We start from the raw sequence: 25691 nt of genomic DNA, 5'->3' as shown, positions 1-25691 counted from the left end.
GAACCTTCAGACATAAGTTGTTGTTTTTTTTTGTTGTTGTTGTTTTTTAACATCACAATCCTGTTCACAAAGAGTGACAACATTTCTCCTCGAACGTGCGAGCTTGGTGTGCACAACTAGCTAAAAGAGATAGAAGGAAAACAAAGAATCATTTATTCTCAACTGTGTGCACATGTCTGTCTTACTGAGGATTGTGTAGCTAGGCCTCTCTCCTCATAATAATATTACTTACACACACAGCTTAAATATTCTAGACTGCTTCTCCAACCCAGTTCTATTACCAGAATGACTTCAAATAATAAAATAATTCTAAATACTAAAAGTGTGAAGGGAAAAAATTGATTTGCCAGCATTAGTCTGACGACGCTGGCTATAAGAGAGCAGTGAGGGCATCGCTAACGCAATCATCATCTCTGCACAACCGACCTGGCATATAGAACACAGTTTCTCAGCTTTGACACCATGTAAATGCAATTCCTAGAGCAACTCCTCATGGTCATAAATTTTGCATATCCCTTATGGTTGGCATTAAGTCACTTGATCAATGTATTCAGAGGTAGCAGATTAGCTGGTGCAGAAAAAGGTGACCCTTTCTCAGTGAAATGATTTAGGCCTCAGTAGGATTTGACAGTTAACAGCAACAAAGCTAGTCTGGGTGGCATTTAACTCTCTTGCATGCCTTTGGAAACAGATGTCTATGGTAATATTTTTTTAGCTGGCATGAATTTGAACCGCAATTCTGAGAAATGGCGTTGTAGGATTAGAAAAGAAAACCTAAAAGCAGAAGGCTGGTGAAGAAAGTAAACTAGTCATTGTAAAATGGATTGGGGGAAAAAAAAAAGAGAAAGTAGACACTGGAACTTGAAGTGCCTTGTGGAGCAGAAAATATATAAAGATGTTTTGATAAAATGACACAAAATTTGAACTTTTTGACATGCATGCAAAACATAATGCATGATGGAAGCTACACTGCACATCACCTCAAGCATACCATCTCAACACGGCAAGAGCAGCGTCATGCTGTGGGGGATGATTTTCTTTACAGAGGAAAGGAAGTTGATCAGAAAAAAAGGAAGATGAATGGTGCTAAAAAACAAAGCAATCCTAAAAGGAACTTGTTAGGGGCAGCAAACGACTTGAGACTGGACCAGAGGTTTACCTTTCACCTAAACAAGCAACCAGCACTACGATGGTTTAGCAAAGCGTTCATGCCTGTTTGCCCCAAGTTCAGACCTAAACCCAACTGAGTTTACAGACTCAACGGACACACTCCGTCTAATCTGAAGATTCTGAAACCACGTTTCAATTTTCTTTCACTTTAATAAAGCTCTACTTTCTGCAGAAACCATTAGACAATGAGGAAACTCACAGTGAGTAACTCAAATAAGCACAACATTAACATAATTGTCTCTACACAGACTGTGTAACTAGACAAAATTAGCATTTGAAAACAACCAGCCTGTTGCTGCTTTAGAGACAAAGTTTCTCATTTTAAAATGAGAGAGAGAAAGACAACTTTTTTTGAGAGAGAAGGGGCAAGGTTAACGCAAGAGAGTTTGTGGACAGACTTATAGTACAATGTTATTTACTGGCACACTCAAACAGCAGAAGAAAGTCTTTCAATTTTAAATATATTTATATACAAGTATAAATTGATCTTGATTAAGGTCAAATATACTGACTCAATGAGGATTCAATCATTCAAAATGAGCAAATGTATAGTTCTAAAAAAGGAGAACAGGAAAAACTAATGGAAAGAGTACAGCAATAACTTAAAAAAAACGATGCTCTAAAATTGTGCAGCAAGGGATAATCTTGGGATGAAGTGCTTTTTTTAGGTGTTGAAATTAACTGCAATGCAGCTAAAATGCCTTTGCCATTATTGATATTAAATTCATCTTTATTACTTTACCTGTTAATAACAGATTGTGTGCTACAGTATTGTGATGAAATTTCTTTATTAAAACTTTTCCAAAATTGCAACTGGAGAAATTGCATTTCTGCAGGTTACATGTGGTAACCATAGACAGCGACGTACTTAAAAATTACAAGTCTAATTAAATGTCTAATTTACTCAGATTTACTGTCTAATTTACTCAGATTTCCTGCTTAAAGACAAAAAACTGAAGGAAACACAAATTTTACCAACAAACGTATGACATGAGAAATCCAATAAGGTCATTGTGCAAAATCAGGTGAGCGTTTCCTCAGAACGCTCCCAAGGAGACAAATTACTTGTAGATTATTCAAAGTGATTTGGACTGTGGGTTGCAAAAAATATGACAAGATAATACAAACACCCAGAGATGGAAATAAATCATCAAGTTTAGAGAAAATATACCTTAAGATCTTCCATTTGGAAGTTGTTGTGTGTGGAAAATAACAGAACTACGTATCTTGCTTTTACATATTTGTATTTTGCTGGATCTGAAAATATGTTTGCTTCAACACCTTTGAGCCAAAATATTACAAGTTGCATCAAGGAAAGACAAGGAATCAGGGTGGATTCTGAAGCATAAAGGTTGAACAATGACTAGGGTCCTAATATACAGTTATAGTGCATCTTTTTCATTGTTTTTGCTTCCTAATCCTGATCATTGGTGAGCTTGGAGGTTCTAGTTGCTCCTCTGACTTTCTAGTCTGAATACTTTCGTCAACTTTATGCAAGAAAATCTGCACACGTCATTCTTCCATATCTTAAAATATTTTTCCATTGCCCCATCCAAACCATGAGCACCTTTCTTTGAACACACACACACAAAGAAGAGAAGCAAGGTTAGTACCACTCGCTCTTTTCTCATTCTGTATGTTTTTCACCACTTGTGTGGAAAAGCATCACATTTTTGACAAAAGGCAACAAAAAAACAAAAACAAAACGATTTTAGCAGCCGCTCTCACCCAGCAGCATAGGATTGGTGTTCAGGTTGATGAGACTGGCCAATTCTGAAGCGCAGCTCACTTTTGCTTTCAGTAGCTTCTTGAAGGTCTGGGCAGAAGCCAACGATCTTCAGCGATCACATTCTCGGGTCAGAGAGTGTATGCTGCTCGGAAATAAATCCGTCAAGGCTACAGAGACCGCAGCTTATTGGAATGAAAGGTAACACTGGGCACACTGAGCAAAACGATGTCCTGGAAAAGTAGCAGAAATATAACTGTTTGTTGAAATGTGGTATTGCAATAAGAAACACAAGGTGATGGCTGATGATATAACAAGAAGATTGGAGAGGAGTGGAAGACTCGAACAAATAGGAAAGACAACTGAGCGTTGGTGAGGAAATTATTCTAGTCATTCTTAAATTAAGATTCCATTCCAAACCTATAACCATGCATCAACAAAGCTTTAAAAAGCCTGACAACAATAACAAAACAAAAAAAAAAACCTTGCAGCTGTGCAGAAACTGTGAACTGTTCCTTTATTGCATTAACTTAACTGTTAGATTTTGTATCTGACTTGTGGTCTCATGTCTGGTTGGCAGCAGAGATTTTAAGGCTCTTAAGCCAATGTCAAACTGGGAGAAGATGGTAGTTTTAGGTGGGGGAGGGTTTATTGTGGGGGTAAGACTTTTTTCCCCTCATTTCTCCCCCCTTTTTGGTCTGCTGTTGCCTGCCAGTTCTATCAACATCTGGCACTGTTTATCGCCCAGGCTGATGGTTCAGACTGGAGAAATCCAAATACAGATATTGAACCATGAATAGGGGAGCGTCCACTATACATTTAGTCAGTATTACCTTGGGCACTGAAAATATTTAAATGTATTAACTGTACTGTGACAATTGAAAAATAATCTTGAAACTGGAAGGTGTTCCAGAAGCAGCAGTGCTTGTCTGAAAAGCGACAAACATTTTCTCCCAACTGGAGTTTCTGCAGTTGGGAGAACTGCATGAAATGAATGTTTCAATGCGGTTGCAGTGAATCGTGCAGACAAAACATACAAAAAAAGATTGTTCTCCTGCTTCATAAATTTAGTGACTTTCCTGGAACATCATAAGAGTTTATTGACAGGTCGTATCAAAACAGACAACTGTTTGGGGCAAAGCAGCCTCTCTTCTGCTGTCAATGTCACTGTAAAGGATGAAAACACTTTCTGAATACTAGGGAGAAAACCCACATTTGTTAGGTCTGTAAAACTTCAGGGATATGTCCTTTGGAAAAATATTGCAACATATCTGCAGTTCCTCCAGGCTGCATGAGAGACAGAGAGGGCAACACTTTCAGCATAGATAGGCTGAACAAAGTACAGCGTAGCTTTTCTGTCTTGTCTTTTTGGCCTTTCACTTTCTTTCTGTTATGGAATTGGGAAAAAAATGAAAGTTTTCTGCCGTTTTAACAATACTAGCTCTGCTTCCCAAGCTTACCACTAATCTTTTAAACTTCTCTATCACTTAGTTTTTGTTTTAAAGAACAGGTAAAATCGTCTTCTTGTCGACTGCTCTCTCACAGACATAGCCTACGTTTCTAATATCAATAATTACTGACATTTCATTGCAGGACATCTAGAAAAAAAATGCAACGGAATATTTACATCTTGTTGGATTCAAGTCTTGGGTCATGAGTCATGAGATGCTTATTATTTAACCAAAACAGCCTGACACTCATTTAACGCCTTTCATTTGGAGAATTTTTAATGACATTAAAGTCTAAAACTAATCATTGTATCTACAAAAAAAAAAGCATTTTTTAAGCTCTATCAGCTTTTCATTATGGAATAAAAACACGTAAGTTAAAAAAAAAAAAAAAGTGTCCCAATAATTGTAACGAGAGTTTACAGGGCGCCCTTTTTTCCTGGAGCCTGGTATCTGAAAGTGACAGGCAGAGAAAACGACAGAGTTCATGGGACAATGAGGCCCATTGATACGGTGGAGACAGGACCGGGCGCCTCCCGTGTGCCGAGGGCAGCTGACGGTGCACAGAGGCACCATGATTAGTCTGCATTACAAATGGCTTAAACAGAGCTGTAGACGTGAAGGTACAAAAAAAAAAAATTCAGACAGAAATCGAAACCTCAACTGCTTTCGCTCTCTTTGTACTCTTATAATTAAAACACAAGATGAAAGCTCCTTGAAACAGCTTCCAGGAATGTTTTCACGATCAGAATCTTTGAATTATTCTCTCTCTTGGCTCTTCATGCATGTCTTTGTTGTATTAAAACATATTCAGGGGTTCGTGGCAAAGGAAGCAGCCGACACTGATATGATGTGGTCTGTAACAATGTTTAAACTATGATCAGCTTGAAAATAAAATACTTCCAACAGGTCAACCTCCAAAGTCCTCATCTTTTCCTGCAACCCCCCCCTCTCCCCCCTTCTACTGTTTTCCATTAATCCAAGGGAATTCCATTTAGTTTCAGAGATGAGATGCGTTGGGTCGCTATTATTTTCCACAAAAAGCAGCAGACACATAAATTTGTAGCCCTGAAGCCATCTACAGGTCTTCCTGTGCAACTGCACATAAATCATCTAAACCAGTGTTTCTCAACCGTTTATGTGCCAGCGCCCCCCTAGCCCTTATTCAGGTCCCTCACCGCCCCCCACCAAAGAATTTGTAGGCTACTTCACACTGACTATTATTTTATTATTAATATTACTATTACTATTGTAGATGTTTTGATTTTTATGCTTGTTTCTGTATTTATCATCAAAAATAATTTCCCAGAGAACAAAAAAAGTCATGGGAATAGAAATTATTTTCACAGGCGTCTACGAAAAATGCAACAAACATTCAAGTTAAAATTGGTAGGCCTAAAAGCTGCCAATCAGAGTGGAAAAATATATTCTTATTCTTTGCCATTTTCTAGTTGTTAAATATTCCACAAAATGACCAGATAAAAGATGAACATCATGCCAGTTTAAACTTTGATCTATTTGCAAAACGACTGAGCTCTGCAACATTAAAATATGGATGTAACTGTAACTACATTAATCATAGCTCTTCTTCTCTTCAGTGTATGTCAGTTTCTGGTGGTGCAGCTCTGTGGTGCCTTCAGGAGAATGGGACATCAGAGTATCATCCATAAAACTTCACCCTCATGGCATTTATTGTGCAAACCAGAGCTTTCAGTGGAAAAACAAAAGTTTCTTTTAATGCCATACAAATATGAGACAGAAACATGGATTATATCTTTATATAGATCTGTCTATTGATTTATAGATTAATAGTTTTACTGGATAGAAATTACAAAGAACAAGTCTGGTTCTTAATCAAATCCTAATGAGTCAAATTGAAAGTGTCATGGAGTCATCAGCCTCATGACATTAACACTGACATGAAAAATAATATTGAAGAAATAAATATATCAAATCTAATTAAAAACATAAATAAGTGATCAGTTCTTTACTGTTATGGTCTGTAAGATATAGTTGTTCTCAGTACTTGATGTGGTCTCAACAAACCCATGGCACTTCAACAATATTATTTTACCTTTTATCTGGAAATAGTGTCTGTTTATTCTTGCCATACAGTCTCTGTATTAAGTATTGCTTGAAAGGTCTTGCCATACCAGTTTATTCCTCTGAATTTACTTTAGTTTCTTAGTTTATTCTTGCATTTTGTTCTTCATTCATTTCCATTTAGTTTCATCTGATTAGTATTATCCTCTCTTGGTTTATTGCTATGTCCACTTTAGTTTCTTTCCTGTTGCTAGATTTATCGTATCGTTTAGTGACCACCAGAAATCTTCACTCAACACCTGCTGCGCTGCCTAATCGTCATGTGTTTCACATCATGTGTTGATTTTTCACTGTTCAGCGTCGGATTCTCTGTTTTTATAATTCACATCTAGTTCGTCGCTCCGTTTTATGTCCCACTTCTCCTGTTTCAGAGTTTTGCGCAATGTGCGTTTGTTTTCTTAACCCCGTAAGGTGCAGGGCGGTCCGGAAACGTATCGATGGGGAAAAGGCAGACTGACATAAACCTTTTAAAACAATGGAAACAATTCGGTATTCTGATTATTGAAATTTAAAAGTGCTGTGTTGTTCTATCACCCACGTTTCATACCGGACCACTTACAGGTGTTAACGCTATAAAATGAACGCTCTCTATCGTGGTATCACCCATGGAGGGATTTCTTTATTTAAATGGGTTCATTTTTCAGAGGGATACAAAGTGAAGGTATCGTGATTTTAGTAATTACATGTTTATAAGAGCAATTTTCTGCTGTCCTTCCATGGAAGCGTGCAGCTTTCAAACGGAAATAAAACACCTTTTAATATAAGTTGCTGCTTAACATGATCACAGAACTGGCAAAACATATGTACAAAAATACCAGACAAAGTCAATCACAGCAACGTCATCAGCCGGTGTAACGCTGAACTGATGTAGTGAAGCTACTAGCAGGAGCGGAGCTGCGCCAAGAAGCTACAAACACTGAATAGAAGGAGAGCTGCCATCGATACAGTTGCAGCCAAGCATGTTTTTATGTTACACAATACAGTTTTACCAAGTTGCTCAAAGTCTAAATTGGTATTGTTGCGTATATTGTTTGGTCGAAGGTGTAAAGTTTACCTTCGACCAAACGCCCCCTAAAGGAATCCCAGCGCCCGCCTTTTGTAAAAATTTCCGCCAGCGCCCCCTGCCGTCCTCTGAACGCCTCCTGGGGGCAGGTACCGCCCACGTTGAGAACCATTAATCTAAACTGTTGCTTGTCACTAAGAGCAAAAGGAATCTACATTAAAATGCAACGTAGGTGTTTTCACGAGATAACTCTCTGCAAAAACTCTAATCCTCAGTTTAAACCTTTGTTGAAACCCATGTCTAACTTGCAAGTCCCTGTCTTTTTTTCTTCTTTAGTAACATTTCAAGTAAACATGGATGTTTTGGGGTGTACCTGTCTGTAAGTGGAGATGATCATCTCTCTCAGATGATAGTGCATGGGGGTCATGGTCTCACTGATGGAATCCAGTGCCAGGTCTACCTCTTTCTTCCTCTTGTGGCCGTCGGGGAGAAGGCGAACCACTCGCATGACAACCTGCAGATCGGCAGAAACAATGCACATGCTATTTATACAGTACATTTTAAAGGCATTTATATTGTTGACTATATAATGTGTTTCTATATTTGTGTTTTAACGATGTAAAGCACTTTGAACTGCCATGTTGTTCAAAGCAAGGAATGTGCTACACGAATAAACTTCAGGATTGATATTCCATGAACTTTAATCATAAACCTTTTTAACATTTTTCCACAGCTCCTCCACAAACAAAAAGTAGTGTAAAGCTGTGAAGAGGAAGGAAATTATGAGTGTGTGTGTGTTTTTTTTCTCTTTACAGAAAACACACTTATTAGATACAAACCCATTTATTTTGATGTACATTTCGATCCAGCCGATGTTGCATAAATATCTCAAAAGCATGCATACAAAACATTTCTCTTGGCTTGGGTTTGAAACTTAGGTCAGTTGTAAAGAACACAGCTCATCTGTCCTGACCCAATTAGCGCACTGGTGCAAATGTGTGTCATTGTGTTCGTTTATAGTGTTGACCCTGTAGAAAAAGGGAGTGCGTCCAGCAACACATGCACATGACGTTAAACCGGGAAAACAGTGTCACAGAAAGCGGTCACTACATTTTTTGTATTTTTTCATTCTCCCTGGCAGAAATTGAAAAGTCAAAAAGGGGAGAGAAGACGGGCAACATTGCAGGTAGAACATGCTTTCTTTTCCGTAGTCAGTCTTTGATGCAAAAATCATCTCAAATGTTGTCCCAGTTTGCATCAAACTTCACTGAACATTATTTAAAAGTCTTTGTCTTAAAATTCATGTTTTCTTGGCTGTTATATCTCCCGCTGTAAGTCGTCAAGTTGGATTAGCAGCTAATCAGAATGTTTACCTAAATGACAACTGATATGGTAAAGTAGGTAGATGAGGTCATTTTATTTATACAGCACAGCAACAAGGGAATTCAAAATGATATGGGAGATTTCAGAGATTTCAGGAGAATTGGACACAACTTCAGAATCTATCAATGCACAGGGGTTTATTCAACCACTCTGGGTAAGCAAGGACAATAAATACATGATTTCTTGTTTAAGGACTTTTAACTTTCAGTCACTTTATCCAAACTAAAGACTATTAATGAAAATAAGCCAACAGAGCATAAGAAAACAGACCAAATTGAAGGATCCCATTTGCCAATTGAAATTGTCCGTTGACTTTATTATTTTCAGCTGTGCTGCTGATGCTCTGTACCCTAAAGGCACTATAATCTGTGTAGGGTGTGGGTATCCACTGCAGTTAAACTCTATCAAACAGGTTCTTCATCTGAATATTGACTTTGTAATTACAATATGTTTGTGAAATACTGGGCAGCATCATTGATATATATTACAGCTTGAAAGGTCTTAAAAAGCAGCTACACTTCTTTTTGTCAGTAGTAAACAATAACTACATCAGTATATCTTCATTTACAGTTGGCACGTTTCCTCGTATATACATCACCTACACATTCCATAATACTCACAAAGTGTCCAGCTTCAGGTTATCTAATTTAGCAAAACCAAAGCTAGCTTTTTAAAGTTTAGGTTTCTAACAGTTCTGGGTGATACCCTATGCTTTTGAATGGCTACATTTGTCCTCCATGTTTACCAAATTACCAATAAAAGAATCTTTGTAGAGTGGAGCTGAATGTGAAGCAAGCAGCAGCAAGTTAAAGTTAAAAGAAATTGCCTGCTGAGGTTAAAAGGCTCTGGCATGAAACGCGTTTCATAAGCAACAAAACATCCATGACAGAAATCCAGAAGGCATAACTAGGTGAAAGTAGGGAGGTTATTTAAAACTGATTCTTTTCTTCCACTGAATAATGTGTCAGACTTAGCAGCCATCATAGCATTTTTTTAAGCAGTTAATTCAAAGGGGATTACGACATCCTATTTTTGTAGGAGGTTGAATTGGAGGCTGACAAGGTTTCCGTGGTGACCGTTCTGTGCCTCTGAGAAAATCCAATGGACACACTGCTGTGATTGACATGTGGTATTGTGTGGCTGCAGAGTGTGGCCTCCTGCGCCGAGGACCCAACCAGCAGGTTCCAACCACTGACTCATTGTCACGACGCTGAACCAAGAGGGGGAAAAAAACAAAAAAATAAATAAATAAAACACCGCTTCTAACTAAGAGACCAGAGGAGAGAAGCTCTGGCTTCTAAAAAGACTTCATTGCTGCTTTCAATTTGAAGCACTGACTGCAAACCCAGTGGAAAAACAGCACAACGAGGTGTTTTTAAATTATTTGTCTTGAAATGGATTAAGTTGTGTCTCAGCTCAGGTTGCGCTCAATAAGATGCCAACAAAACACACCACCTTCAGGGAACAACTTCCACTGCCCTTCATGCCTCCACCTGACAGAGTTTACAAACCAAGACACAAAAACTCAGAGTTGGTGATGGAAGTGAAATAGAAGAGTGACAAATATTTTTTGTTTAACTGGAAAATATAACAATTAATAATATTGCAGTTTCATGAATTTCCAAAAATATGCCTCATTAATATGTTTGCAAAAGTCATAAGTAGTAAAATTAGTTAAACCAAATTTTTTTTCAAGCCTCTATAAATATATATAAACTAATGGGAGAAATTATGTAGCTGCAAAAATATTTTTCATTAAATAAATAAAATTCTAAGAATAATTTTAAAGTGTTTCAACAATCTTTATCAAGAATGATAATAAATGCGGCCAGCACTGTAAAAATGTTAGAAAAGATGTAACAAACTTTTACTACAGGTGATTACAATCAATTCATCCAAGATCTGAATCTTACCATGGATAAAGAGCATAAAGATTTTAAACAAATTGTTAAATGTGCAAGCTTGTCTTACGTGCACGTGTTCATTTTCTGTCGAAATAAATATATTTGTATTGAGCATACACACCTCAAACTCTCCATTTGTGTACTTGGCATCAGGAACACCGATAATGCCATCATCTGTGCACTCTGGGAAACCCTGCAAACCCAGGTCAAGTTTCAGATTTAAAAAAAAAAGTCCTGAATAATGCCCAAAGAGAGAACTTTAATAATTCTGCTGCTTACCTTAAAATGCCAGAGAGTGAGAACAGCAACAACCATGGCGGTTGTAGACCTGCTTTTGCCGGTGACGCAATTAAAGACAAAAGCAGTGTGGGGATCTCCAGCTAACGCATTCCTTAAGGCCTCATGAAGCTTATCAAAATCCTGGTAAACAATAAGACACACAATAAAAATGTCTGAAATCACTACAAGATGTCTTGGCTTCACTTAAACCACTTAACTGTCACCCCTATGGATGATGTCAGACTATGGTTTTATTAGGACACTGATGTCCTCGTGACAGTTAAGAGGTTGAGAAATGACATGATGAAATTTGATTAGTATGAAGTTAGTCACCCAAATGTAGCTACATTTTTAACCACCAGAGGGAGCCTTAAACTTGTTCTTTATCCTATCCAGACTGGATGCCCTGAATCTGATTTCCTTCACCCAAATCTACTTATTTTTAAATAAGATGTCTGTGCCATACTTAATACTCTATTTTTTTTCTCTGCATTGCTAAAAAAAAACAACAAAAAAAACACCCAATGGTAGGTCAGTGATGGTGGATGCTTACTTCTTCCCGTGGTGAGCTGCAGTCCGGCAGAGGGATGCGTTTGTACACGAGGCCTTGGTGGGAGCTTTTGTGCTGGTTGAAGATCTCCTGAATGGTCAGGCAGCTTTTAAACATCTTCATCGGTTTCTCCTGCTCCAGAGTCACCTCCAGCCACTTCTGAGCTCGCAGAATCTCCTCCTTCAGCGAGGTTTCCAATTTCTGCAGGACGAGTGGAGACACAGACCCATTGTAATTTGAAAAACTTAAGTAAATTCTTTCATATGCATTTGTTTTCTTTTTCTTTCCTCTTTTACCTGTAGCAACTGCGGGTCACTCGTTGGGATGGGGATGGGCTGGTCCAGACACGAGGGCTCCCTGGGAATGAAGATTTGTCCATCTCCTTCGAGCGCCAACTCCTCGTGCACGTTGATCCACAAAATGTGGTTGTGCTTCCTCTTCTCGTCCGTCAGGTGGGCGAGAATCGCTCCGATGGCCTGCAGAAAGAACGGTCAGGGTTTAGGCAAGCAGACGGAAGTCCAGCTTGTGCTTCCTGTGGTGGGCGTCCGAAAGCTCATGAAATAATCATGAGTCTTTCCTGTGAATGTGTCTGCACTGTTGATTATTACAGAGTACAGCAATGCATATTAATAAGAACTGCTGTTTATTTTTGAATGAATGAAACGAACCTAAGAGGTAAGCATGTTTTGGAAGTAATGATTCCAAAAAAAGATCATCTGTGTTTTTTTATTCTTTATAGATGTCCTTTATATAGAGGCAGCCTGAAGGGAGACATGCTCTCACTGAAAGCATTAGTGTCATAAATTGGACTTTCAATTTAGGGCTAAACAAGCGGTCTAACATATATACAGAATTATACAAAAAACCCTTTACATGGTACAGAAAGCATGTGGTTTCTCTGCAGCATACAAAGGACATCTATCCAAAAATATATATTTGTATGTGTACCATAAATTTATGCTCTAATTTTAGAAAGAAAACCAATTTTGTACTTCTACAAACCGCACTAGATTATAAGCTGCAGGTGTCCCACGTTGCAATGTAAGACATTTACACAGAAAGATATTACATGCCAGGATATTTTAACTTTTAATTTAATCCATATGGCAACATAAACAAATACATATTGCAAATGCTTTTTTTCCTAATAGTGCCTGTAACACGGCTGCCTACAAGTACTTATTAGTAGCACGCGTTGCTTATGCTCCCCGGAAAGCGACGCTTTCCAGGGTACGGGCCCCTCTCTCAGGGCGAACCCACCACTGCACCTGACCCACATGAGCACAACCACACCGATACGAGGCACGATGTTTGTGTCGGCATGAAAACAAACATGCATTAGCTGCACCTTAGTATAGGCTGCCGTGTTCGGAGTGTGAGAAAAAAGTAGCAGCTCATAGTCTGGAATTTACAGTATACATTTCAGTTTGCATGTATAATTTTCACCCTGTTTGAATTGTGGCAAAATCAGTGCTGAATTTTTTCAGTTAAATTTATTTGTATGTTGTACTATTATTACCTCTGCAAACCAAAAACATCATTGAAAAATTGCAATTAATGCACATTTCAAGCTGTTGATGAGAGTATGTGAACCGATCGTGTCTAATCATTTTTCCTTGCATCCTCTCGAAATGTAAGCAGCAGCAGATCATTGATTAGACAGAAACAGCATCTTTCACTCATCTCAAGATGCTTGACTTTCATCTCACAGGCAGATGATCAAAACCGCCGGTTCTAATTTGACGACAGAATCAGCGGCTGCACTTCACCTCTGACGTCGGCTGAGCCACTCCATAAACGGGCATCTTGGGCACTCGTCTGAAGTTGGCCACCTTCATCTCTCTGATTGTGCTGAGCACGTCGGGGGCCAAGTACTCATCAGCAACCTGCTCAGACACAAGCAGTCACACATTAATCACAGCGCCAACAAACACAGAGTGCGTGTGAAGATACAAATGAGAGCTTAGGAGGCGGTGTGGGTGGCGGGGGGCACACCAGCACCTCATCTGAATTGAAATTTATCTCGCCGTGAGAAAATGATTGATTTAAAAGGGGGAAAAAAGTAAAAGATTATTCAGATTTGAATACATTTAGTCGTGTTTAGGAGCTTAACATTTTCATCATGAGGACAGATGCTGCAGCCGTGCTGCTATCCAGTGTTGCAGTTATTTTATGTAGCTAAAATAACTGTCAGGATTCCTAAACATTTAACATCCCACACTTCTCCAGAATCCCATTTCCAAGGTGAGTGGACTGCCAAAAACACAGGAAAAGAAGGAAGAAAGAAAACAAAAAAAACAAGAATGGAAGTACAGAAATTAGAACAAGGATGAATGTAAAAAAAAAAGAATAAAACAAAGAACACTAGGGAGAAAGGAAGACAAAAAGTAAGAAGGATAGCATTGGGACAAAGAAACAGGAAAAAAGGAATGCATGAATCCTGGATTGTTCAGAAGAAAAACTTGGTAAACAATCTTTCATTTATTCTTCTGTTCTAATATAATTTCACACTCATGGAGAAAAATCTAAATATATTGACTCATTAAAAAAATGTTAAAACTACAAAAACAAAAATAGCTTACTTGATTCTAAAGACAAGAATGATCTGATAAAACACAACATGTATAGTTTACAGCCACTATTTCTGGTTTTAAATAGAAAAGCAAATTTAATAACTAATATTTAGTAGATTAATTATCAATTTATTGCAATGCAAGTATATTCTTCAAGACAAAATGTAAAATCTAAAGCCAAAAATCCCAAGAACTTCAACAACACGAGAAAAGGTAGGTAATATTTGGTGCATGTTTTGCCGGCTGCTCTGTTCCTCACCAGGACGCGGGCTCCTTTGGTGAGCAGCTCGGCAGGAGCAGACAGCTCCGACACGTCCATGCAGGCCAGCAACCTGTACAACCAGGCGTGGCAGCACATCCACTGACTGAAGTTGGACACAAAGGCAAGGGGATACTGGAAAACACAGCAGAGCCGCAGCTGATTTATCGCAAAACTGCAAATGGTATTAATAAAGTTGAAACAAACGCTACCTGTTCATGAAGGTAAGCATTAAATACGATCAAGTAGAAGTAGCGCTCCAAGCTCTGCTTTGTTCTGTTGAGAAAGTACTCTTTGGTAGTGCTTCCCTAAAAGATTTAAAAAAAAAAAAAAAAGTTTTATTTTTTGTTTAATTGAGTCATATCTCGTACAAGGTGGTGGACTTTGAAGAGAAACTTAAAGCCACTGCTATTAGCAAAAAAAAGTTACGACTTACTTGAGTCTGGTAATCTTCTCCAATCCCTTCCAATTTACTCGCATTCTCATATATTGCTTCTTTAATGTTGTGCATCTCTGAGCACAAGGTAATAGCGTGGTTTACCTGAAAAGTAAACAAAAAATACTTGTTATGGCCTCTTTAAAGCAAGTTCAATTAAAGATGGCACAAAAGGATCTTTAAAAAATATTTATAAAACCAAACTGTAATATTGGAAGGTTTATTTCTAACTGAAAATTCTTTAAATGTCCTACAAGGCTTCCTAGGTGAGTTGGCAGTGTGAACAAATTAATCAGATTTGATCTCCCGGGCCACATCAAAGCGGCTCTGGGATACTTGTTGTTAACAATTTTCCAAAGTAGAAGGACAAATTCCTCCTGATCTCTCAAATCAAAAGTGTGCTCAACTTGGTGTTAATGAATAAGGTGTGATGTTATATAACATGCACAGATCCCCGGAAATCAGCTGACGCCTGACACGGAACAAAGCATTCGCATGTATTTGCACGTTGTGTGGGTAACCGAGATCTAATCACAAATGGTCACTCCAGAACCAGTAGTATATGCATGCTAAAAACACATTTCCTCTATACATTTATTTCTTTAAAAATGCATGGAGAAAAACAGGTAAATGAAGCCCACTGTCATCACTACGGATCACCAACTGCTAGTGTCGCACAGAACTAGATTTACCCTAAGAGGCAATTCTCACAAGTCCATCTCTGTGAGTAATCACGGTTTTGTGCTGGAAAACGTTTTTTCCATCGATATTTTTCTTTTTTTTTTTGCAACTCCACACATTATTACGTCTCAAATGATTGGACACAATGCTGGAGAAAAACTAACCCAATCATAAAACCCCACAGCGAAACATGGTGGTGGCAGCATTATGCTGTGGGAAAATTGGTGAGAACTGATGGGAGGATGAACCCACAGGGCACCTCTGAATGAAAGTTTATAAAACTGAAAAAGACTTGAAAAGGGAGCAGAAGTTTACCTTCAACCAGGACAAAAACATTAAACATAAACCTGCTACAATGGAATGACTTACTGTAGGTCAAAGCAATATTATTTGTTACAACAGCCCAGACTAAAATCAAATTGATAAACAGTTGCAAGCCTCAACAATTTATGTTACAGACATTATTCATCAAATTTTGAAAAAAAAAAAAAAAAAAAAGGGCAACAAAAAGATTCAGTCTTTAGATGTGCAAAGCAGGACACATCTCAAAAGATCTACACCTTTCAGATGTGCATATTCTGCATGCTTTTTCCAATTTTGGTACATTATTACCTCTTCCATAAGATGCTGTCCATTAGGCAACTTCTTGATCAGACTCTGGATAACTTGGAATAGTGGTCTTGGCTCTGAAGTACCTGCCTCAACAACTCTGCAACAGAAAGCAAATATTTAACATTTTACTCCATAAATACTTCAATGAAAATCTCTTTTGGCACTGTCCTGTTAAACAACTTGTAGGCGTGGGTGAGTGTTTAAACTCTTACTGTGAGTCGCCTTTGAGTCTTTTCATGACTAACGTGCCCAGAATCATGGCCAGGTTGGTTCGGCCGACGCCCACCTGGCAGCTGAAGACCAGGGTAGGCGGCAGTCTGGACGCGCTGCGGCCCAGACACAGGCTGGGACTCTCCTGCAAAGCAGAACGCATCAGAGAAGAGAGATGCAGTGACAGCAATCGGTCTGTAATAATAAAAGTGGGACTGCGCAGAATAAAACCAAAACGATAGTGATGGAAAAGTTACATTCTGCATAAAAATCATGTAATTTTCCCAGTGTTAAGAAGTCAAACGCTATCAGTGGGAAAGATTTAGCAATCTGAAACTACTTCTACATGAGTTATTATGTTAACATCTTGGAAATAATAAGTGAGTGAGATTTACAAAAAAGGCTGGCTAAGAAGAAAGAGCACTGCATTAAAAATCTGTTTTAAAAAAAGAAAAAAAAAGAAGCACGGGCCACTTTCCAACCACATGGAACTCGATCAGCAGCTGCACGTCACTCCAAAAAAGGGCAAAATGAGAAGAAGAGAACATCCTGAAGGGCAGGACAGAAAGCAGGCCGCGCAGATGACTGAAGAGCGGACATGAAGTGACTGCGGACTCTCTTTCTTCAAATTTTAATCATATTTATAATGTAACTGATTGCACATGCGAGACAGATTTAAACGGAGATTAAATAAAACCCAGCATGACCTTTTCACCACCTTTGTGACAGAGTGCAGACGCTCTGCAGTATTCTAGGCATTCATAACGGGAACGAGATTCAACAAGAGCACAACCAAAAAAAAGGGTATAGACTTAATTGTCGGACTGAGATTTTTACATATGCTTACCCTGAGTATGTTAACAAATGCGTCAAAATCTTCTTCCAATGGCGCTCCCTCCATTGGTAGTGGTAATCTGAAGTACCTGCAGTGCAACAGACAGTTACCCAGAGGGAAAGCTGCAGCCTTTGTTGTGTCAATAACATTGTTATGTAGCATGTAAGCAAACACTTAGAGGCAGATGAACTTCCTCAAGTTTTCACTTAACTTATGAGGGTGAAAAGCAGGTTTTCAGTAAACAAGGAGTTATGGGAGACATAAGATCAGAATCACTGGATAAATGGAACTTCAGCGCATTACAAAAGTATTCACACCCCTTAACTTCAGCCGCATTTTGTCAATTTAAATTCTAATGAGATTGTATTTGACAGAACATCACCAAGGTATGTACATTAGAAAAATGATACACAGTTCAACATTAATTCTTCTTTTAACATTTTAATTTAGGACAACAATCACGCATTCCATAAACTGTATTTATTAAAAGTGGCAAAAAACATTTTGATTTCAAAAGGGAGTTTGTTGTTTTTGAATGGATTGTTTTCTCAGTGCATCTCTATTTTTTTTATAGTGGAAAAAAATTGGCACCATAAAAAGAAAAGCTAAAGAAATTCTGTTTGTAGTTAGCAACAAACAATTTGGGGGTAAACAGCCAACATGGGCGTGATGAGGGTGCTTTGCTCAGGCAAGACCAAAAGTGAACTTTTTGTCCTACTTTCAAAACAGTGATGTGGTGGAAACCTTGTACAGCATACCACTGCTGCAGGTAGTTATGCTCTTCTTTAGCAGGAAGAGAAAAGCTGGGGTTGGGGGGGGTGATGCACTCAAAGTCTACAACAAAAGGCAATGACGAATCAGCGTCAAGAATTTAAAAATGTTTGCAGATCGCCTTGCACTCAATCTGACTGAACTCAAGTTATTTTAAGAAGAATGGACACAAATGTCAAGCTCTACATGTGCAAAACTGGTCTGCAGAAGAAGGTAGTTCTACGAAGTACAAAACACGTTGAAGTTTGTGGCTGCATCATGATGAAATACGAAAAAGTTCAAGCATGAAGAGAAGCAAGGTACAGTACATCAAAGCATTTTGCTTCTCTGAACAACCTTCCGTCCCTTAAACGGAAGTATGGAGATCATGTCAATAAATCAACAAACAGGATGCCCCCTTCTTCAGTAGGCACACACCAATCAATCAACTACTGGCTGGTACTGGCCTGTTTACAGCTTGGTCATTTTAACAGCTGAATACTCACTCAGATACATAAAAGTCTAAATTATTTTCCTGTGAAGCCCCATAGCAAAGCAGCCAGTTTGTTTCAGCATTTTTAATGACTGAAGAAGACTAAAAATACTAAGGGAACATTAAAATGCAGAAAAACTGTCTAGTAAATTCAATAAAATAGTTATAGTTCCTTTTCAATCTGAACTTATTTGTTGAAATGTCTCCAGTTACGTGGATGATTTTGCCTGTAGATATATAATATGCTCAATAGAAAAAGCTTTGTTTTTAGAATTTAATTTTTTAGATCACATTTTTAATTTAAGAAAGAAAAATTGAAACAAAAAAACAGGAAGCCATGACGTGTGAAAACCGACAACCAACCTGTAGCCTTGCATGGTGAACATCGGCCTCTTATAGACCTCCTCCGTCACGTGGATGTCCTCCTCGCACTGTATGGACAACTTCTGCGGCTCGTCTTTGAAGAACTCAATGTCATTGTAGACAAATAAGATGTTTTTGCTGAGCTTTGAAAAGTCATCGAGCTGCAAAGGAAGAGCCTTCACTCAGTCACGTCCTGAATGTTTTTATTCTTCTACATAGAAACTGGATATGTTTGCTACCTCGTTTCTGATGCTCAGCTCAAGGCTTTCTACCGTTTCCTCTCCTTGCAGTCCTTGAAGGTTCTCGTGTAAGTTTTCCTTCCTACGCGGGGTGTACGGCACAAAGTCATCGTCCTTATGAAGGAACACCACTGGCTCCTCTCGTATGCAGAAGAAGATAATCTCCTGCTTGGAAAAGGAGAAACGTAAAAGCAGCATCCAAGTGTAATATTTCTTGGGGAAACTAGCAGGACTACATATTCATGCAATTTAGCACAAGTATAAATAAGCCTGGTGTAATAATAACCATAATGTCTTTCCAACATTAAGAACTGAGCTTAATTTTTGCTCACAGCTTCCTCCGAGGACTCAAATATTTACTGACAACACCAAGAAAGAACTCCACACATTCCAACACGGTAAGCTCTTTCCGATCATTTGCTAACCATTTGTGTCAAAGGAAGACAAGGAGTCCTCAGTTCACCCCAGTCAAGTTTAAAAATAAACAAAAAAAAAGAGAGCGAGAGAGAAAGAGAGATCACCTGCTGTCCTTTGGTTTGAAGTCTCTGGAGAACCTGTTTGAAGCCATTCAAGGTTGGCTGACCCATTCCATACAGCGGGTAGGCTCCCTTCACCTGGCGGAAGTTGGGGGCTCCATAGCTTCTCGTTGTGTTTAGAACATCCGCCTTGCTGGACACATCCTGCACCATGAAGTATTCACCCTGGAAACAAACAACATTAATCTGAATCGGTCTTGGAGCTTAACCCTGATAAAAGTCCCCTTGTTTTCCCTCTTTTTACTCCTTTTACAAGTTCTTGACCTATTCTGTTAGCAAAAAAACAGCACAGCTGACACGCAGTCTGGCTACTTTGTTGTCTCAACAGTTTAAATCTCTGCTCTGCTGTGTACACTTTCCTGAACAAAGAGTACCCTTAAAAACTCCACACATGTATATAAGTGGGTCTACATGCGAGATACTGCTCCAACTAAATCTTCTTGTTTAAATAGTGTGAAGGTAATCAGCAATGCAGTGACTAAACAATGTACAACCAATACCAAAGTAAAAACAACCAAATGAAGAGTAAAATTTAAAAGTAAAGGATGTAGCCTATATTCAGGAAAAAATTTGACGTATTGGGAAATCCAGTTGATCAAAATCAGATTTTTTTTTTTTCTCGATCAGCTCTGAGCTATTTTCAGTATCAGAAAGATGTTTAAAGTGAGATCAGAGAATGCACAAAGATGCGAGAAGCTTTTCAAAAGAACATTCTCAATAACATCCAAAGTCCTTTATGGGGATTCTACATGGAGGGGGGAAAAACTGGGACACAGCTGAATATTTGATCTTCAAAACAAAAAGTAAAACGTGCTTTTTATACTTTTTTGAGGAAACATACCCTGATTTTCTCCCACTTATGAACAGAGGTTGTGGGTTAAACCCTAACAAAAACGTGAATGCAGCAGAGGTCACAGAGTGCATCATAGCCTTGTTATAGGGGTGCCAACAGTTCTGTTTCAATGACTGCCTCTGATCATAAAGAAACGAATGACAATGTTCCAACACAGAACTGCAATTTGGACATGAAGATGTGAAAACAGCAGACAAAGAAACAGGTGAGATTCCTCCACAGCTTTCTGAGATAAGGCGGCACCTTGTTGTGACTTAATAAGGCTTGAAGCTTGAGTAGTCCTTACCTTAACCAGGTAATGCTCAGGCAAGGAGTCCGATATCCGACCAACCTTATAGTTGGCTTTAAGGACGGTGTCGTGAATCTGAAACTCTTGTCTGCAGTTATAGCTGTGTAAAAAAAAAAAAAAAAAAAGAGGGCATTTAATTATCAGCTGCTGTTTGCTCGGTGGAAGCAGACAAACGAGATGATAACAGGAGCAAACGTTTTGCCTGGAGGTTGGAGATGGGCGGGATGTCACCGCAGTGATCAAACAGGATTAACACCCAACTGCGAGAACGCAGGTTTAGCAGGAGGGACTTACGTGATGACGACCGGCGCAACCTTGTTGGTGATAATGGACTTGGCTTTGTTGTTGTGGATGTTGACCATGTGGACTGGATTCATGCTGCTTTGGGCCATCCCGTTGGCGGGGACGTTGTCATGCGGCGACGCTACATAAACAGGCTGTGGGGCAGCGCTGGCAGTTGTACCCATGCTCCACAAGCTGCTGCGGATGATATCAATTTGAGACTCAGAGACAGGAAGAAAAGGTTCCTGAACGTATGCGAGAGCGACGGCAACGAGGCCTAACGTCACTTAAAAGGAGGTCTAAGGTGTGAAGAGACCGTCTCACACTTCAGCAAGGAGATGTAGAAGATAGCGGTAGTCTCTCACACTAATTTGAAATGACGTTAACAAGAAAGTATGAATTTTACAGTTATTTGCAGTGCATTTTTCAAATTAAAAAAGGTATTGTTGACAGTTGGTGAGTCCACCACATCTATGCATTTTATTGTTGTCTTTTAAACAAAAATATTATCTCCTACACAAACATATGCAATACACTGGCTGTTGGCTAGCTCATTTCAATAAACCTGTGCCTGTTTCAAAGGAAAAATCACCACTGAGTCATCTTATCACTAGTTGTTTGCAATAGCACAGGATATTTTTAACTATTAGTTAGTAAATGCTATTACTGATTAAAAATTATATGCACAAAATTGACAGTTTTGTCTTTAACAATACCATTATCTAGTCTTATTGTTAAAATTATACTAGATCATTTTAACAATAATTATCTAGTATGATTATTATTATACTAGACAGCAGGTCTAGTATAATAACCTGCTGTCTATAACAATATAGTATGTTTTATATTGTTAAAATACAGCAATTTTAACAATGTAATTGATACAATTATACTAGAAAATCTTAATAATTAAAATAACTTTAATTATTTTAACAATAACTAAAATAAGGGTGCATTCACACTGCAGCCTGATGTGACCCAATTCCGATTTTTTGGCAATTCCGATTTTTTTGCCGGGGCCGTTCACACTGCCAGTAAATTCGACCTGTATGTGTTCTGTAGTGTGAAAGGGAAAACGACCTGAAAGGCTTCGCTGTCACTTCCACTTAAATTAAAGACAGGAATAACACAAAAAGAGCAATAATATTAATGCTTATTAGACCACATTTATAAAAGCCATGATGCAAAGCACAAAAATTTTTTGTAACTTCTTTAATAGATTCAGAAGTCAGACTGAACAGGACTCATAACTCCAGAAGCCACAGAGATTTCTAATGAGTGGCACAACTTGAGATGAATGTGAGAAGGTTGATTGTAAAGATTCAACTTTTTCACAATTTCTCACATTAGAACCACAAGCCTCAGTGTATTTTATTGACTTTCATATGCGTAACTATTAAGCAGAAAAAAAAATTATGTTTCGTTTTAATAAATAAAACTCTGAGAAGACAAGTGTTTGCATCCGCACCCCGCTGAGCTGGTGATCTGTGGAATCCCATTCAGTTGCAATTACAGCTGCAAATGTTTTAGATGATGTTTCAACACCAGTCAGATTGGATTGAGAGCTTCTGTGAACATCAAGTTTTAAATCAGGTTTTGCACCAATCAGATAAAAAAAAAAAAGACTTGAAACTGCTGCTGCACAACTTACTCTACAGGTTGTTGCTAGGTAACCAAAGAACGAATGAGTAAGTTAGCTAGATCATAAGAGGTTGAGTGGCTAACGCCTTTTTATCTGCCTACATCCCCCAGAAAGCTGTGCGGTTCTGGATCGGTTTGGAGTTTAGTGAAATTATTAAACATTGTATCAAACGTATTATGTATTTATAATGACTATGTGTCTACCGCGATATATACTGTTATTGATTTACTGGCCAGCCCTAAATTAACTTCACGACAACTTTCCTTCATCTGGATTACAAACAGTGGACATTAGAGAAAAATGTAAAAATATTTCTATTACACCCATGCAACTTAAAATAGAGGCTCACACGAGCCTGCCACGAGTTCCACACTAATCTCCTTCCGTCTGAATAAAACAGTTTTTTTCAGGACACTCTGCAGATAAACAAACCCTCAAAGTCAGGAGCAAAACATCAGGTCTAATCTATGAAGCTACAAAAAGAACTAGATCCTGAGTGTAAACCAACCTCATCATCACCCAAACATGTTTCATTCAAAATAAAAGCAAACTTGTTGCCACACAGTTCAGATGAATTTAGCCATTTAAGCTCAAAGCATCTCTGCGCGATCTCCAGCTTCGAATACAATTCGTCTCTGGCTGTGCAGAGAGAGAGAGATGCCGGATGAGTCACAGCCACTCTCCTCGTTGTTGCGTCTGGAGGTGAGTGGGTAGATCAACCTTGTACTCAGAAAAGCTTTCAAGCCAATAAAAAGATTCACTTCTCTGAAGCGCAAACTGTTAAAACAACAAACTGATGTGTTGTTGGGTTTTTTTTTTCTTTTTCTCTCCAGACACAGTTTAAAATCATTTTGCAGCTTTTAGGCAACATAAATGAAAAACAGAAAAGTAAACTCCCAACCCAGCTTCCACAAAAGCAAGCAAGCAGTTTGCTCCATCTGCCCACATCTATTTCAGTCTTTGCCACATACCAAAAGCATCCCAGCTGCCAAAGATCTGCGGCCACCACTAGAAAAACAGACAAAAATAAAAAAATAAAAATAACAACCCTTTACGGCACAACGCTCTGCTAAAATCTGATATCTTACAAATGAGACGAGGAGCGATCTCCACTTCCAGGACTTTTTCTCTGCTGCTTGTTTTCCGCCATGGTCCGAAAAGAGTGTGAGAACTTGGCATCCCATCTAAAGAAGAAATATATTCCTCTCTGGAATCCTGTCGCCCGCCCCCCTCAGACGGTGGGAAACACCCCTCACGGGAAATCAGAGTGCCTGACAGCTTGGCATTCAATGAAGAAAAAAAGAAAAAGAAGAGAGGAAGAAAGAAAACTCAAAGTTTTCAGACAACGTCCTGCTCTGCTGCGTGCTATCTCCTGTCTGAAGTTGGGAAGTGGATTTAGGCAGGAGAATTGAGTCTCTACGGAGGGGAGTGGAGGAAGTTGTCGTACATCTGGTGGCCAGATGGTTAAAGTTTAGTTCTCTTCTCATGGGGCGCATGCAAAATAAAAACTTCTCGAAGAGAACTACAGTATTATAAGCTGTAAATATTAGGAAATATATTGACAAAAACATGTCATTCTTATACAACTATTTGGATTTGCTATGTCGATATTAATTAAACAAACCTTACAAAGTTAGTATCAGTCAGTTGGGACCCAACAGTGAATAGACTAAGAATTCATGCAAACAAATCTATTTTTGTAATTAGACCAATAAGATGTTATTTAATAAAACCGAGTTATTATAAAAGGCATATTGCATCATACTTTGAAGGCAGAAAACCCTATAAATTCAAAAGTATCAAACATAACTATTTGTAACTGGAAGTATAACATTTTTTGAAAACAGACAATTAGCTTTAAAACCTGTTTTTTGCAAAACAAACGGTGTCTTTTGAGTCACATCCTCCATAAGCGGAGTTCACTACCATATATGAATAGTGACGTCCTGTCTGAAATCACACTAGATTGGTTTTCATGACAAGAAAAAATTCATTTTTAGTGGGAATATGTCCAGTTGCACGCTAACTGGAGACATAGAAAAAAGACAGAGTAAGAACCTTTGCTATAAAGTTCATGAAAGAAAGGTAAAGTTTGAGGAACTAACCTTCAGGTGGGTGAGGAGGTAAACTTGTTTAGCTTGAATTCAAGGGAAGCAAGAACCCAAAGCTGTGAGATAATCACGCAACACAAGTAATGCCACAACTTGGATATATAGTCAACAGTCAGATCGCCATGGCAACCGAGGTGTTGTTTATCAAGTAAGTGCTGTCTTGTCATAGCTTATCAGTGTCATACTTTTCTCCGTGTCTGAGCCAAGTTAAGAAGAACATTTGTAGATACCGTCTTAGTATTTTATCTTCCCTTCTATCAACAACATGTAGCATTAGATGAAAGTGACATTTTGGGGCCTAAATGGCATGTTCTTATGGGTACATATAGCATATAGAGTGTTAATGTATGAACAGTGTCACAGAAAGTGTCCTGAGAAAAATGTTTTGCCAGTTAACATTCCTGTAGTCCAGTTCACATTCATGTGTTAAGCAAAAACTGATTACAGATTAAAAAAATAATTAAAAAATCAATGCAAAGTTTTCTCTTGAGACAGTTACTTATAGAAATGGATGAAGATGAAAGAATTCTTAAACCATCTGAATATGGACAGAATTTTTGGTATTTTAAAGTCACATTTTTGTCACAAGCAGTCATTACCCTCTATGGTAATTTACAGGCAGACTCAAAGCGCTTTTAAATCCCTGAGTACAATGCCAGTCTCCAAGGTCTCCAAGCAACTGCGCAACATTTCTCCTGATTTCCCCCTCATCACTGGATAAAACACAACATAAATCTTCAACTCATGAACTTAAATTCAAGCAGAAGATTTTCCCCACACCTACATTTGTCTTGAATCACCATGTTGTTTTGTGTCATTGTTTAAGTTCTTTTTTTCCAAATGTAACACCATCTTTAACTTTTGGTTGCATTTTTGCTTGACTTTTTTATACATATTTTGTCATTTTGGACAACTACCGTTAGCTACCAGCCTAAACCCAGGGGAAAACATTGTAAAAATG

General features: G+C 38.4%; 1 protein-coding gene across 9 annotated transcripts in view; it reads right to left on the bottom strand.

The window, feature by feature from the left end:
* Positions 1–25691, bottom strand: part of pald1a (phosphatase domain containing paladin 1a) — a 46704-nt gene that overhangs the window by 13080 nt on the left and 7933 nt on the right. For 2 of the 9 annotated variants that reach the window (XM_008436913.3, XM_008436914.3), the window contains exons 2-18: positions 20990–21175; positions 20693–20795; positions 19539–19718; positions 19018–19182; positions 18779–18939; positions 17185–17260; positions 16340–16482; positions 16128–16224; positions 14835–14939; positions 14611–14706; positions 14399–14533; positions 13336–13452; positions 11863–12042; positions 11570–11767; positions 11017–11157; positions 10859–10930; positions 7824–7964 (exon numbers count right to left, since the gene is read on the bottom strand). In XM_008436913.3, coding sequence (XP_008435135.2) covers positions 7824–7964; positions 10859–10930; positions 11017–11157; positions 11570–11767; positions 11863–12042; positions 13336–13452; positions 14399–14533; positions 14611–14706; positions 14835–14939; positions 16128–16224; positions 16340–16482; positions 17185–17260; positions 18779–18939; positions 19018–19182; positions 19539–19718; positions 20693–20795; positions 20990–21162 — 2283 coding nt within the window. In that variant the 5' untranslated portion in view covers positions 21163–21175. Of the gene's footprint in view, positions 1–7823; positions 7965–10858; positions 10931–11016; positions 11158–11569; positions 11768–11862; positions 12043–13335; positions 13453–14398; positions 14534–14610; positions 14707–14834; positions 14940–16127; positions 16225–16339; positions 16483–17184; positions 17261–18778; positions 18940–19017; positions 19183–19538; positions 19719–20692; positions 20796–20989; positions 21176–23590; positions 23628–23707; positions 24008–24724; positions 24967–25691 lie in introns of those variants that run through there. The other 7 variants (XM_008436909.3, XM_017310933.2, XM_008436912.3 and 4 more) reach the window with 7 other exon arrangements.

This window comes from Poecilia reticulata, chromosome 19, assembly GCF_904066995.2.
Source record: "Poecilia reticulata chromosome 19, P_reticulata-male-v2, whole genome shotgun sequence".
In the NCBI taxonomy this organism is placed as follows: domain Eukaryota; kingdom Metazoa; phylum Chordata; class Actinopteri; order Cyprinodontiformes; family Poeciliidae; genus Poecilia; species Poecilia reticulata.
The sequence above is the reverse complement of the archived record's forward strand: the minus strand, read 5'-3'. Positions and strand labels throughout refer to the sequence as shown.